Source organism: Drosophila kikkawai, chromosome X (assembly GCF_030179895.1).
Source record: "Drosophila kikkawai strain 14028-0561.14 chromosome X, DkikHiC1v2, whole genome shotgun sequence".
In the NCBI taxonomy this organism is placed as follows: Eukaryota; Metazoa; Arthropoda; class Insecta; order Diptera; family Drosophilidae; genus Drosophila; species Drosophila kikkawai.
Genome location: NC_091733.1, coordinates 12,765,136 through 12,776,637, shown reverse-complemented (window position 1 = coordinate 12,776,637; position 11,502 = coordinate 12,765,136). Strand labels below are relative to the sequence as shown.

Here is an 11,502-nt window from a genome sequence, read left to right as displayed (position 1 = left end):
CACAATGTTTTCCTGGATGTATGTTTTTTGTTCGCTAACCGAAAACGTGATCGCCCCACGTGGATCGGTGGGGGGTAATAGGGTTTATTTGAGGGGTGACGTACCCCATAAAGATACCCAGAGTGGTGGTTGGTCAGTGGCAAAGAGATAACCCCGGGGGCACTACGTGTTCAGATAGATAGTGCCGATATGAGTGGGCTCTACAGCTCTGAGTTGTGTATATAATATATATACATATACATATATATGGGTATTCTGATTCCGATTGTCGACGGCCACTATAGTGCACTTTGTAATTGCTCGAGCCCCATTCCCATTCCGTCGAAATTGTTTACAGAATCGACTTTTATTGGCCGACAAATAGAACTTGGCACTTGAATCGCCTTTGTTTGATCTTATCGCCTGATAAGGCTCGCCTGTATGCATATATATAGTCTACGTATATTTTCTTCTATGGGTTTAGTCATAAGCTAAATGAGCACGTCTCTTGTTCATAGTTCAGGAATTTCCTGCTTGTTTTGTTTCCCCAAAGGGCTTCTCATCTAGTCACATGATATTCGTCCTTGTGGTGAAATTAAAAATGATATAAGAGTAAGCTATTGAAGAGTTGATAGTTGTTTTGTGAATGAAGTTAGGTACATGGATCAAATTTCTATATAAGGCCAAGTAGTATGTTGTATCTATTATAAAATTTGGACTGTATATTTGAATGAGTACAGCTGTTTTAGCATCCATTGGGTTTAGGCTCAAAGCTTCAGAAGATTGATTTTAATCTGCATCAATTTAAGGATGTACATATTTATTGGAAGAAGAAGGACTGACGAGATGTAGAACAATGTAGAAGAATTAAGATAAGAATTGGTAATATTTTGTGGGAAATTAATGGTACTAAAATCGTATTTCAATATAAGGCCTATAGGGATGTTGCAACTTTGAGATACTTTTGATATTCAAAGATACTCTATCTTTGTCATCAGTATCTAATAGTTTCTAGAATCTTCATCTGTACCATATTCTATGGGACGTAGTTTTTTGAAATATATGTGTTTGAGCTTTAAAGAAGAAGATTCCTGGAAAAGCTTAACACTGACTTTGTAAGATTTAATATATCCTAGTATTTAAAGGATATATGCATATAAAAGTTTCATTCTGCCAGGATACGCATTTGTGCTTCTTTTTTTTTCTTGGCGAAGCTCCATCTTGTGGAGTTCTTGTTCGCGCCTTCCCTTACGTGCCCCGTTCTTCTCGTGTCTTCTCTCTCCTTCTGTCGTTCGGTGTTTGTTTGTGTGGGCTTATTCAAACGCAGACAGCGCGGCGGCAGCGTCGGTCAGCAAAAGCAACCTGAGGCCTGCTCCTCGTTTTCCTTCTCCTCCTCCTCCTCCTCATTCTCTCTCCACGATCGGAGATCATAAGTGCCCCAGCACGTCGTTCTCCTTCTGCGCCTCCTCCTCCTTGTTCGCTGCCGCGCCCTTTCCCTTTCCCAATTTTTTATACTTGTTTTTTTTTTCCTCAACTTTTTAATCAATTCATATGTCTTAGTGTGTGTGTATGTGTGTATAGGTTTCTTCGATTTTTACGTTACCTTTTATATTCAATTTTTATCTCTTTGCCTTCGTCTTTTCCGCTTCTTTTTTTGTTTTGTTTTTTGATAAATCGATTTAGAAGCCGACGGGGTCTAAATAAAAAGAGTGGAATTCTTTTGATTTTTATGTGAGATTGGTTGTGTGTGTTGCTTTTGAACTTTTTGTCGGTTGAATTGTGTGCATGTGTGTGTGGTGCGGCGTTTTTTTCGACATATTTTTGGGTTGTTTGTGGCCGCTTTACTTGGAAATGCAATTCAAAAATGTATTTTTCTCGCCTTATATTTTAAGATTTTTTAAATTCTTTCCCTTCATATTTTTTTTTTTTAATATTTTTCAAAAGAAATCAATTAAAAAAGTAAGTTTGTACATATATTGTACATATGTATGTATGAACATATATCCTTTAGTTATTTTATACATTTATATTTTTAATATAACAGAGAGGTACTTTTCAATTTGTTTAAAACAGTGCCTTTTCTGTTTTCCTGTTTTATATATAAAAAAGGAAGTTGTACTGAAGCCTATTTATTATTTTCACTGTGATGCATTTTTGGATTGCTTTATTTTAATTAAACTTTTTTCAATGTAAAATTTTTTTCGAGTTTCTTATCCTTTCTTCAGGCTCCATTTTGTATTGCCATCTCTCTTGCTCTTCCCTGATCTTTATATTCCCTTCCAGACAGTCCGTCGTCGGTGTGTCACACAGTGGGGTCAAAAGGGGCGGCGGAGAGCGAGCTGCGGTACAGTGGGGCGGGGCAAAAGCGATGTGGGAATCATTTTGGGTCCAGAGATCTATCATCGTTTTTTCAGATAGGTGACTCAAAGATCTCCGCTCCCTTGCTCCCCTCATCTTTCCCCCACCATCTCGCACGCGCAAATTGATGTTCACCACACACTCTATTTTTTTATATTTTTTGTCTTTTGTTATTTATGAATTTGCATACACACGCAAGCAAAGCAGCCCACTGTCCCGTACACAAACACCAACACGTAGAGGGTGAGCTAGCGAGCGAGCGAGGTGGCTGCGTGCATATGTGTTTCATTCATGAATTCCAGATTTTCGCCGAAGCAGGAGAATCCACATGATGAAGAACGCTGAGAAGAAGAAGAGGCGGCAGGCCGCAGCAGCAGCATTTTCGTTTGTCATTTGCAACAAGTGCGGGGCACTATTGTTGTTGTTCTCGGCTGCATTTATTGCAGTCTGCTGTTGTTTTTTTCGAGCTTAGACAGAACGGCGGCAACGTCGACAGAAATAAGCTATGTATACATATACCACAAAAGCATACATATATATGTACATATGTGCACCCACGGCCATAGCAGCGAGTAAAAAAGGAAGATAGTTGGAGATGTCCGTATGTATGTGTGCCTGTAAAAATATAAAAAATGCAGCGCTCGTTGCATTGCACATTCAACAGTTGATTTGAGAGAGTGAGAAAGCAGCTGCCGCCGCCGCCGTTGCCTCTCTCGGGCGCTCAACAAGTTCGGGCGACGATCTGTTGCGTCGGTCGTGCCCGAGAGCGGGTGCGAGTGCTAAGGGGTGGGGGTCAACAGGGGCGGGGGGCGTGGAGTGGCAGTGCCAGAATGTCTGGCAGCCACGACTCTGGCGCACACACACTGGGACACTTGCTAGCGCTCGTGTGTGTGAAAAACTGGCAGAGCCAGCGAATTTGTAGCGCAGCCAGGCAGCAGTGAAACAACAACACCACACACAGCACACACGGCAACAGCAACCGCAACGTCGCTAACGTCGTCGCAGCACAGTGGGGCCAAAGCGAAAGCAAAGTGGCAAAGGGCATTCAAGGAGAAATCTATTATTAATTTATGTATTTAATTTAATTTTCCAAGTTTTAGAAATGCAAAATGTTATAAAAAGTTGCGGTATTGCAGATTTGATCTATAAAATATATCAAAGTCAAAGGTTCAAAGTTTCTAAGGTTAACAGAAATAGATATATCAAAATTGTATGTAAAGTAAAATACAGATATTAACAATTTAATTGGAAGGAGGCTGGGCAGCTTTTTAATTATGGTTTGTCCAAGGACCTATAGAAAATATCAGAACAAGCATATAAAAATGACGATTGCGTTAACTTAGTTTATTTCTTAAAGAGCAGACACATATAAAAAAAATGAAAATATTAAATACAATTAAACTTTAACTAAAATGTGAAAATAGGATTAATTAAAAACATTGAACTTAAATTGAATATGTATTATACATATTTCCTCCGTCTTACAAAATTTGTCGTTTATTAAGCCTTGGCCCCACAGTACCTCCGCCGCCGCGGTGTTTGTCAGTTAGTCAGTCGAGTCGTCGGGTGACTGTGGCAGCGCTCCGGAATGGAATAAGGAACGGGTGCCGCCAGGGGAGGGGACGCGTCCGTCCCCTGCTGTCCATTCGGTCCCACCGTACACGAACAACAAGAACAACAGCACGGCGCACAAAAGCGCCGCGGCAGTAATAACAACAACAAGAACGGGTACGGCCACTGGGGTCTGGCGTCTCGCTCGCTCCACACGCACACATGGAAGCGCAGACACCTCGCCGACGATTGTCGTCAGTTTGTCTGCAGTGCTCGGCGCCGTTGTTGTTGCGCCGCGGCTCGGCTCGGCGCTCTCTCGATGCCACTCTCACTCACACTGACGCACACCCACACGAACGCCAGCAGACAGGCAGGCAGCAAAGGCGGCGCTGTGTCCGAGTGTGCGTGTGAGTGAACGAGCACGAGCGAAGCCGGCAGCGACGGCGACGCTGGCCGCGGCAGCGGCAGCGACTGAGCGAGGCAGTCTAGAACGTATCTTCGAACTAGAACGCCGAGGGCAGAACAATTGTGTTTTGGATTCCTTGCCGTGCGGATCGCAACGCGAGTTATGAGAACGAAGTGAACTAACTCAGACAAAACTTACAACAACTGCGCTGGCAAAACAACATTATCATTACATGCACTATTTTTTTTAACAGTGAATTGAATATATTGAAAAGGCAAAAATTAAAAAAGTAAAAACAGAAAGAAACCAAAAACGAAACGAAGAAACGCAACGGATTTTCAAAGTGTGAGCGTGTGCGAGTCGAGTTGAGGTTGAGTTGAGTTTTTTGAGAGTGTGTGTCTGTAAGCGTCGCCGTCGACGTCGCTGCTGTCGTGTGGAACAGAGCTGCCAGATCGCGAGTTATGAAAGCGCAAGCGTCGCATGCAAGTAGCAATAACAGCTACAACAACAACAAAAGCACCTAAGAACAGAGAGAACGTGAACAACAAATTTATAAGCGAAATATATATATATATATTATATATTTTTGCTATTCAAACGTTTTATAAACGCCAAAAACAAAAAACCAGAAGAAAATACTTTAAAAGATGGATAGCAGCAGCAGCGAGCAGAGTTTAATCAACGGCGGAGCTTTGAATTTCAAGCGGCCCAAGGATGCGACGACCACGGAGAGCAACAACAACAATAGCAGCAACAGTAATGGCAACAACAGCAGCAGCGGCAGCCCCAAAATGGGCAGCCGTCGCATCTTCACGCCGCACTTTAAGCTGCAAGTCCTGGAATCGTATCGCAACGACAACGACTGCAAGGGCAACCAGCGGGCCACGGCTAGGAAGTACAATATCCACCGACGTCAGATCCAAAAGTGGCTGCAATGCGAGTCGAATCTGCGCTCATCGGTGGCCAACAATCAGCAGCAGCAGCAACAGCAGCAGCAGCAACATCCACATCCGCATCACCTTGCCCCCCAACAGTCGCAGCAGCAGCAGCAACTGTCGCCGCAGCAGTCTTCGTCCGTTTCGCCCACGCCCGTCAAGGTGTTCCATCAGCTAAGCCATCCTTTGGTCCATCAGCTGCATCATGCCCACCATGCCCACCATGTCCATGCCCAGGCTCAGGCCCATCATCATCATCATCATCATCACCATGCTGCCGCAGCGGCAGCAGCGGCGGCAGCAGCAGCAGCAGCAGCGGCAGCGGCCCATCATGCTCATCATCTGCTGGCCAATGGCATGGTGCCGCATCCGCATCCACTGGCGGCAGCCCATCCGCATCTGCATGTGCCAGTGCCAGTGCATCCGCATATGCAGCAGCCGGAGCAGGAGAAAATGCAGCAGCAGCAACAGCAGGAGAAGATGCAGCAATTGCCTCCAGCAACCAATGGTAGCAGCAATAATCAGCTTTCGGCGGCCAAGATCGCAGCCGTGGTTGCGGCAGCCATGGCCACCAGCACAAATGCTAGCTCCAATGCGACCAATGGTAGCCCCCATCCCCATCCTCAGACCCTGCCTCAGCCCAGCCCCACCAGCGCCAATACATTGCCATATAGCAGCAGCGCCTGCAACAGCAGCAGCAACCCAAGCAACAGCAGCAGCAGCAACCAAGTGCCAACACAAGTGCCAATCCTGGGCAGCAGCTCCCCGGGAAGCAGCAGTTCCGCCGTCAGTCACATTCCACTCATGCCTTATCCCTACCATGCCGCCGCCGCTGCCGCCTATCACCTGGAGAGTCGCCTGGAAGCGGTGGCCACGCCTGCGCCCATGGATCTATCCCTTGGCTCCTCTGCTCGTCGCCAAATGCAGATGCTAGAAAAGGATGACCAGGATGGTCATACAACAGGGGCTGGTGTGGATCTGACCTTCAGGAAGCGCAAGGTTATCACCATGCCGGTGCAGCCGGATAAGATCAGTAAGCTGGAGCAGACGGCCGCCATTAAGTTGGAGCCGGAAACGGAGACGGAGAACGAGGATGTGGAAGTGGATGTGGAGACGGAGCAGCCAGAGGAGCACAACAACAAGCTGCCCTCCAAGCAGGTCAAGCTGTTCAAGCCCTATTTACTGGATGATGAGGAGGAGCACGAGGACGAGCATGAGCATGAGGAGGACAGGGAGGATCTAGATGGCGAGGAGGAGGAGCAGGAGGCACGCGATGCCGATGCAGATGATGATGAGGAGGAGTCCGAGAAGCAGCAGCAGCAAAATCGCCGCCTTAAGAAGAAGGCAACGGTATGCGAACAGAGGGATCCCATTATTTGGAGCAATCATCCCTATGCAGCGGTATCGCCAGGACGCTCCTCCAGCTCTAGCTTTCATTGCCCCCTGCAGACATTTCCCGTCAGCGTCAGCTCCAGAGGGAGTCCTCCTCAGTTTCAGCACGATACGAAAGCCAACAGCAGCAGCAGCAGCAGCAGCACAACACCCCTCAGCCCCTTCTCGGCGCCCGCCCTCTCGCCCACCGGCTTCTGCTGTCCCAAAGGATCTCCCGTTTCCGGCTATGAGAGCAGCTCCTCCACCTATAGCGACAACAGCAGCAGCCGGAGCAGCACGGGCAGCGGCAGTCTCAGCGGCAACTACAGCCTCAACCTGCAGCTGCATGCCGTCTACAACGACAACAACCTGATGTACATCCAGCAGCAGCAACAGCAGCAGTACCAGCAGCAGCAGCAGGCCCATCACCAACAGCAGGCGCACCTGCAGCGCTGGCTGGATCAGGAGCAGGCACTGGCCAGGACAGCGACGCCCCTGATGCTCGCCTCGGGCAGCAGCCCCACGGCGCCCACGAACCTGACCCTGGTGGCCTGAAGGAATTAATACAAGAATACTTAGCAGAAGGAGGATAAGGAGTGGAGAGAGAGGATAACGAGGATACGGAGCAGCAATCCCACCAATCGGAAGTTATGGCAGTCACTGGGCCTGGCCTTTTAGCTATCTAAGCCATCATTTTTTTTATTAGTATTTTTAATATATATATTTTAACTAGCACCTAAGTCTTACCTTAAAGAATGTTAGGATCGTAAGTGAAACAAAAACATATATCTTCCAAGCATATCAGCAAAAAGAGAAAACACTAAAAATAAACCCCGAAAGCAGCCCATAGGTCTTAAGTTTAAATACTTATATATTTTATTCTTTTTTTTTTTTTTGGCTACCAACTAAGAACAAATTAAGCTTAAGTTGTGTATTTTTTTTTTTTTTTTAATGTGTGTCTGTTCTTTTTTTTCAAGTGTAAATAATTGTGTAAAAAAATCAAGAAGCCAAGCGAAACATTTGAATTTTGCTAAAAAAAAAAAAAGGAAAGGAATTTCAACGCTTAAATTTAATTTGTGAAGAGAGAGAGGGAGGGGGGTAAAATGTGAGAAAAATGCAACGCAGAGAAACTGAGAGAAAAATTTGTTAAGAGTAAAACGCAAGCTTTAAAACACACACCAACACAACACACACATACACGTTTGGAAATTGAAAATTGAAAATTCTTGTGATATTGAAAAACAACAAAACAAAATTTTGTAATAAACATAAAAAAAATTGTTGAAAACTGAAGCTTAAACAATATATATATTCTATATACATATATATATATTTACAAACGAGAGCAAGAAATTAAATGTAAAAGAGTTAACAATAATAATAATTATATACAATATACATATATACAATATATTTATATATATACAAAACCAGAGTTTTTTTTTAAAGGGAAATCTTTAGAGCTATAGAAATATCAGTATTTTTCTATATAAAAAAAGATATATTTGACAAAAACAAATACAATAATTGTGTGACCATAAAAACAACCATACAAACAACAACAACAATCAACAAAACCAAGCAAAAATCAACAACAAAAGCGAATCGATTAAATTAACAGCAGAAAACTAAAAAAAAAAAATTAATTAAACTGGTTTTATCATTGAATTTTGGGGCTGGGACTTGGCTTCGTTGGGAGATTTAGCCATGGAACTGGGCGTGGCCATGATGAATCTTTGCTTTTCTGGAGGATACTATTGGAGAGATTGGTATCTATATTTTCAGAATGGAGTTTAGGGATTTTGGGTCTAAGTTTACATGATATGGCTACCTGAACTGAAGGACAACCAAGTTGGAAACAGTTGAATGAGCTTAAATAGACCCAAAACTGGAGTATCTATGTTTGGAGGATTATAGGGATTTTTTATGTTTATCATAGACTTGACATTAAACAAAGAATGAAGTTTTGGATCCAAATGTGGAATAGCCACTGTGGATACTGTTAATGGAGGGGTTGCAGCTTGTTTTTCCTTTTCAAATGGATTTTATAAATTCAGGATAATTTCTTGCAGATTTACCCATAACAAATATTATCTTGATTATAACCCCGTTGGGATACTGATTAGTGACTTTGATGGTCTACGAAAATCTAGGGACATAGGGCTAAATCGACTTGGCTGTTGATGCTGATCAAGAATATCTATAATTATATATATATATAAATTTTTTTATAAATTGAGAATTCAGGGTATTTTTGTATAATTTTATAAAGTAAAACTATCCTTATCCACCATCTTAAAAAAAAAAAAAAAAAAAACTTAAAAACTTCGTAAAAAATTAAACTACCTTTGCTTTCCCCAAATCCAGCTCCCATAATCTAGACAAATCTGCCCGGCTATAGCTACGTAATTCCTTTGGCTGACTGTGCGAGAGGGATTTATAGAACGAACCGATTGCCGTTTGATCTTGGCGATCCTCATGGACTGTGATGTGATGGATATGCGTGTCACGGGTTATGGCTTAAGGCTTTCTAGGGTGGCTTTTCCATGTGTGTGTGTGTGTGGGATGGGGGGGGGGGGTTAGTACTAGGTATTGTACTTATACTATATAGCAGCGCGGGCCCCCTGATCGGATCTCTCTACTCGGTTTCGCGCTGGTCAATTCGCTTGGCACATTTCGGCGGCGGGGTATGACTAAGCCGCAAATTCTATAATGATTGTATTTTTAAAACGTTTAAAAATAAAGTGCTCTCGTTTGCCAATGTGTGCGCCAATCACGAGCCCCACAGCACCAGCACCAGCAGCAGCACCATCACCATCAGCCCCACCACTGCCAGCCACACACATGCCCACAGCCACAGTCACTGGCAGAGGCACTGCCACAGCCACATCATCGTCAGAGGCAGCAGCGATCGAATTGGATGGGATCCGTTGGGTTTGGGGCTTGGGATCGTTGGTTCTTTATATATATATATATATATTTTTTTTTTTTTTTTTTGAAGGGGTGGACGGGGGTTTCGGTTCTCGAGTCATTGTTTTTCACTTGACGCGCTTTTCCTTCTTCTTCTTCTGCTTCGGCAGAGTGAAAAACTAAAGAATTTTTGCGACATTTGCGGACAGAGAGAGGAGACCCCTTTGGGTTTGGGGGAAAAGAATATACATATATCGAAAGGAAAAGTTCGAATCCGAAAATCTAGCAAACTTTACAAATTTAGCGGTCTATATCATAGTAAGGAAGAGAATGGAAAGAAATGGAAATCACGAAATAAGAAATAATATGAAAAATAAGGCAAAGGAACAATAAGGAATGTAAGAAGATCCACTGGGAATGGAGGAAATGGAACCGAAATAATGGTTTACAGGCAAGGAACTCAAGTGTGGGAGAAAATTAGGCAGGGAGACAGTGGCAGTGAAACAGTGACAGAGGAACGGTGGCACGGGAACAGTGACTGTGATATAAAAACTAAAACAATAGGTATACGTTTTAAGGAAAAGAACTTAGACACAGAATTATGACAAGGAAACAATGTCAAGGAAATAATGGGAAGGGAACAGTGACAAGTAAATAGTGGGAAGGGAACACTGGCAAGTAAACAGTGGTAATGAAACAGCTGCAACAAAAGCAGAAAATATGGAAGCGGAACACAAACCACAGGAAGCAAAGGCAACACAGGATCTACATAAAAGAAGAACAGGTTTGGTGGGAAGGAAAGAAAAGGAAGCTAAGAAAAATCGGTAGACCAGTAACCAGGGAACAGTGGCAATGGAACACTAACCAGGGGAACCCAGGGAAAAGCACAGGCTCTACACAAAGGAGGGTAAGCAGGTGAGGAATATGACCCAACCGAAGGCAAACCAAACTACACACATTTGCCAGATCGCGGGACCGTGGGAGGAGCTACCGATCTCGCAGATGATTGCAAAATTTCGATTTATTTTCGTGTTGTTTTCGTCGTAGCGCGTTGCCGTGTAAACTTTTGCTCGCTTTCTTTTCTTTTATTATTTTTTTTCTTTTCTGTGGTGCTATGTATGAGGTTTTCTCTGTGATGCCACGTGACAAATTTCGATCGTAGAAAAAAATAAAATAAATAAATATATATTTTGATTTGCAGGCAGCCAAAAATTTTACAAAGTAAATACGGGAAAAAGGGAGCAGACGGTAGGGGATTGTATTGGCGCAGGAATAGATTTCACCTGAGTCCCAAGTCTCGAGTCGCGAGTGCTTTGCAGATGGCAAGATCGCCACCGCCACCGCCTTCGCCTCTATATATATATATATATATATATAAGGTACCTGCAAGTACCTAGTGTACCTTATATACAAATATACACCTTCTGCTATCGATCGAGCAAGTTTTTGTGCACCCGCGATGTTGTAATCACAGGAACGGATCTCGCGCGATCCGATTGACGGCAACGATCGTGACATAATCATGTTATATGAATGATTTCTGTTTTTTTTTTTTAAATCTGAACTGTACCAATTGTGGTTATATCTGTGGGATATTTCTAGGTTATGACAAAAGGAATGTTTTTTAGATACTTAGCAAATGATACGATCATTATTACCAATTAATAAATATATTTTCCGATATATGAACTCTTTTTAGTTTGACAATTGATCTAAAAATTGTGAAAATATGCAGGTAATCCTTGAATGTACTAGAAACTTTATTCCTAGACTCATTCTTACACACTTGCAGGGTATTATATTAATAAGACAGATGCTTGCAACGCAGTGAACAGCATTAACAGCCGAGTCGTTCTAGACAAGTAACGAAGCAAAAAAAGATTTTTTTAATTTTTTCAAAATTTTATAAATAACCCTTTAACGAACTCTTTTTAGTTCCACTAAATACCCATAAGTGTGATCTAAAAACTCCAGTTCCCCTCCAAGTGGAGA

The 11,502-nt window shown here is 43.1% G+C and overlaps 1 protein-coding gene across 1 annotated transcript; it reads left to right on the top strand.

Moving 5' to 3' along the window:
- Positions 1 to 4,408: 4,408 nt before the first annotated feature.
- Positions 4,409 to 8,221, top strand: brk (transcriptional repressor brinker). Its single transcript, XM_017173776.3, has one exon. It carries the CDS (start codon positions 4,942 to 4,944, stop codon positions 7,153 to 7,155), a length of 2,214 nt encoding a protein of 737 aa, XP_017029265.1. The 5' UTR covers positions 4,409 to 4,941; the 3' UTR covers positions 7,156 to 8,221.
- Positions 8,222 to 11,502: the final 3,281 nt, after the last annotated feature.

What these genes read in the sequence shown, in the direction of transcription:
- brk (XM_017173776.3), top strand. Translation starts at nt 4,942, where the DNA reads ATGGATAGCAGCAGCAGCGAGCAGAGTTTAATCAACGGCGGAGCTTTG.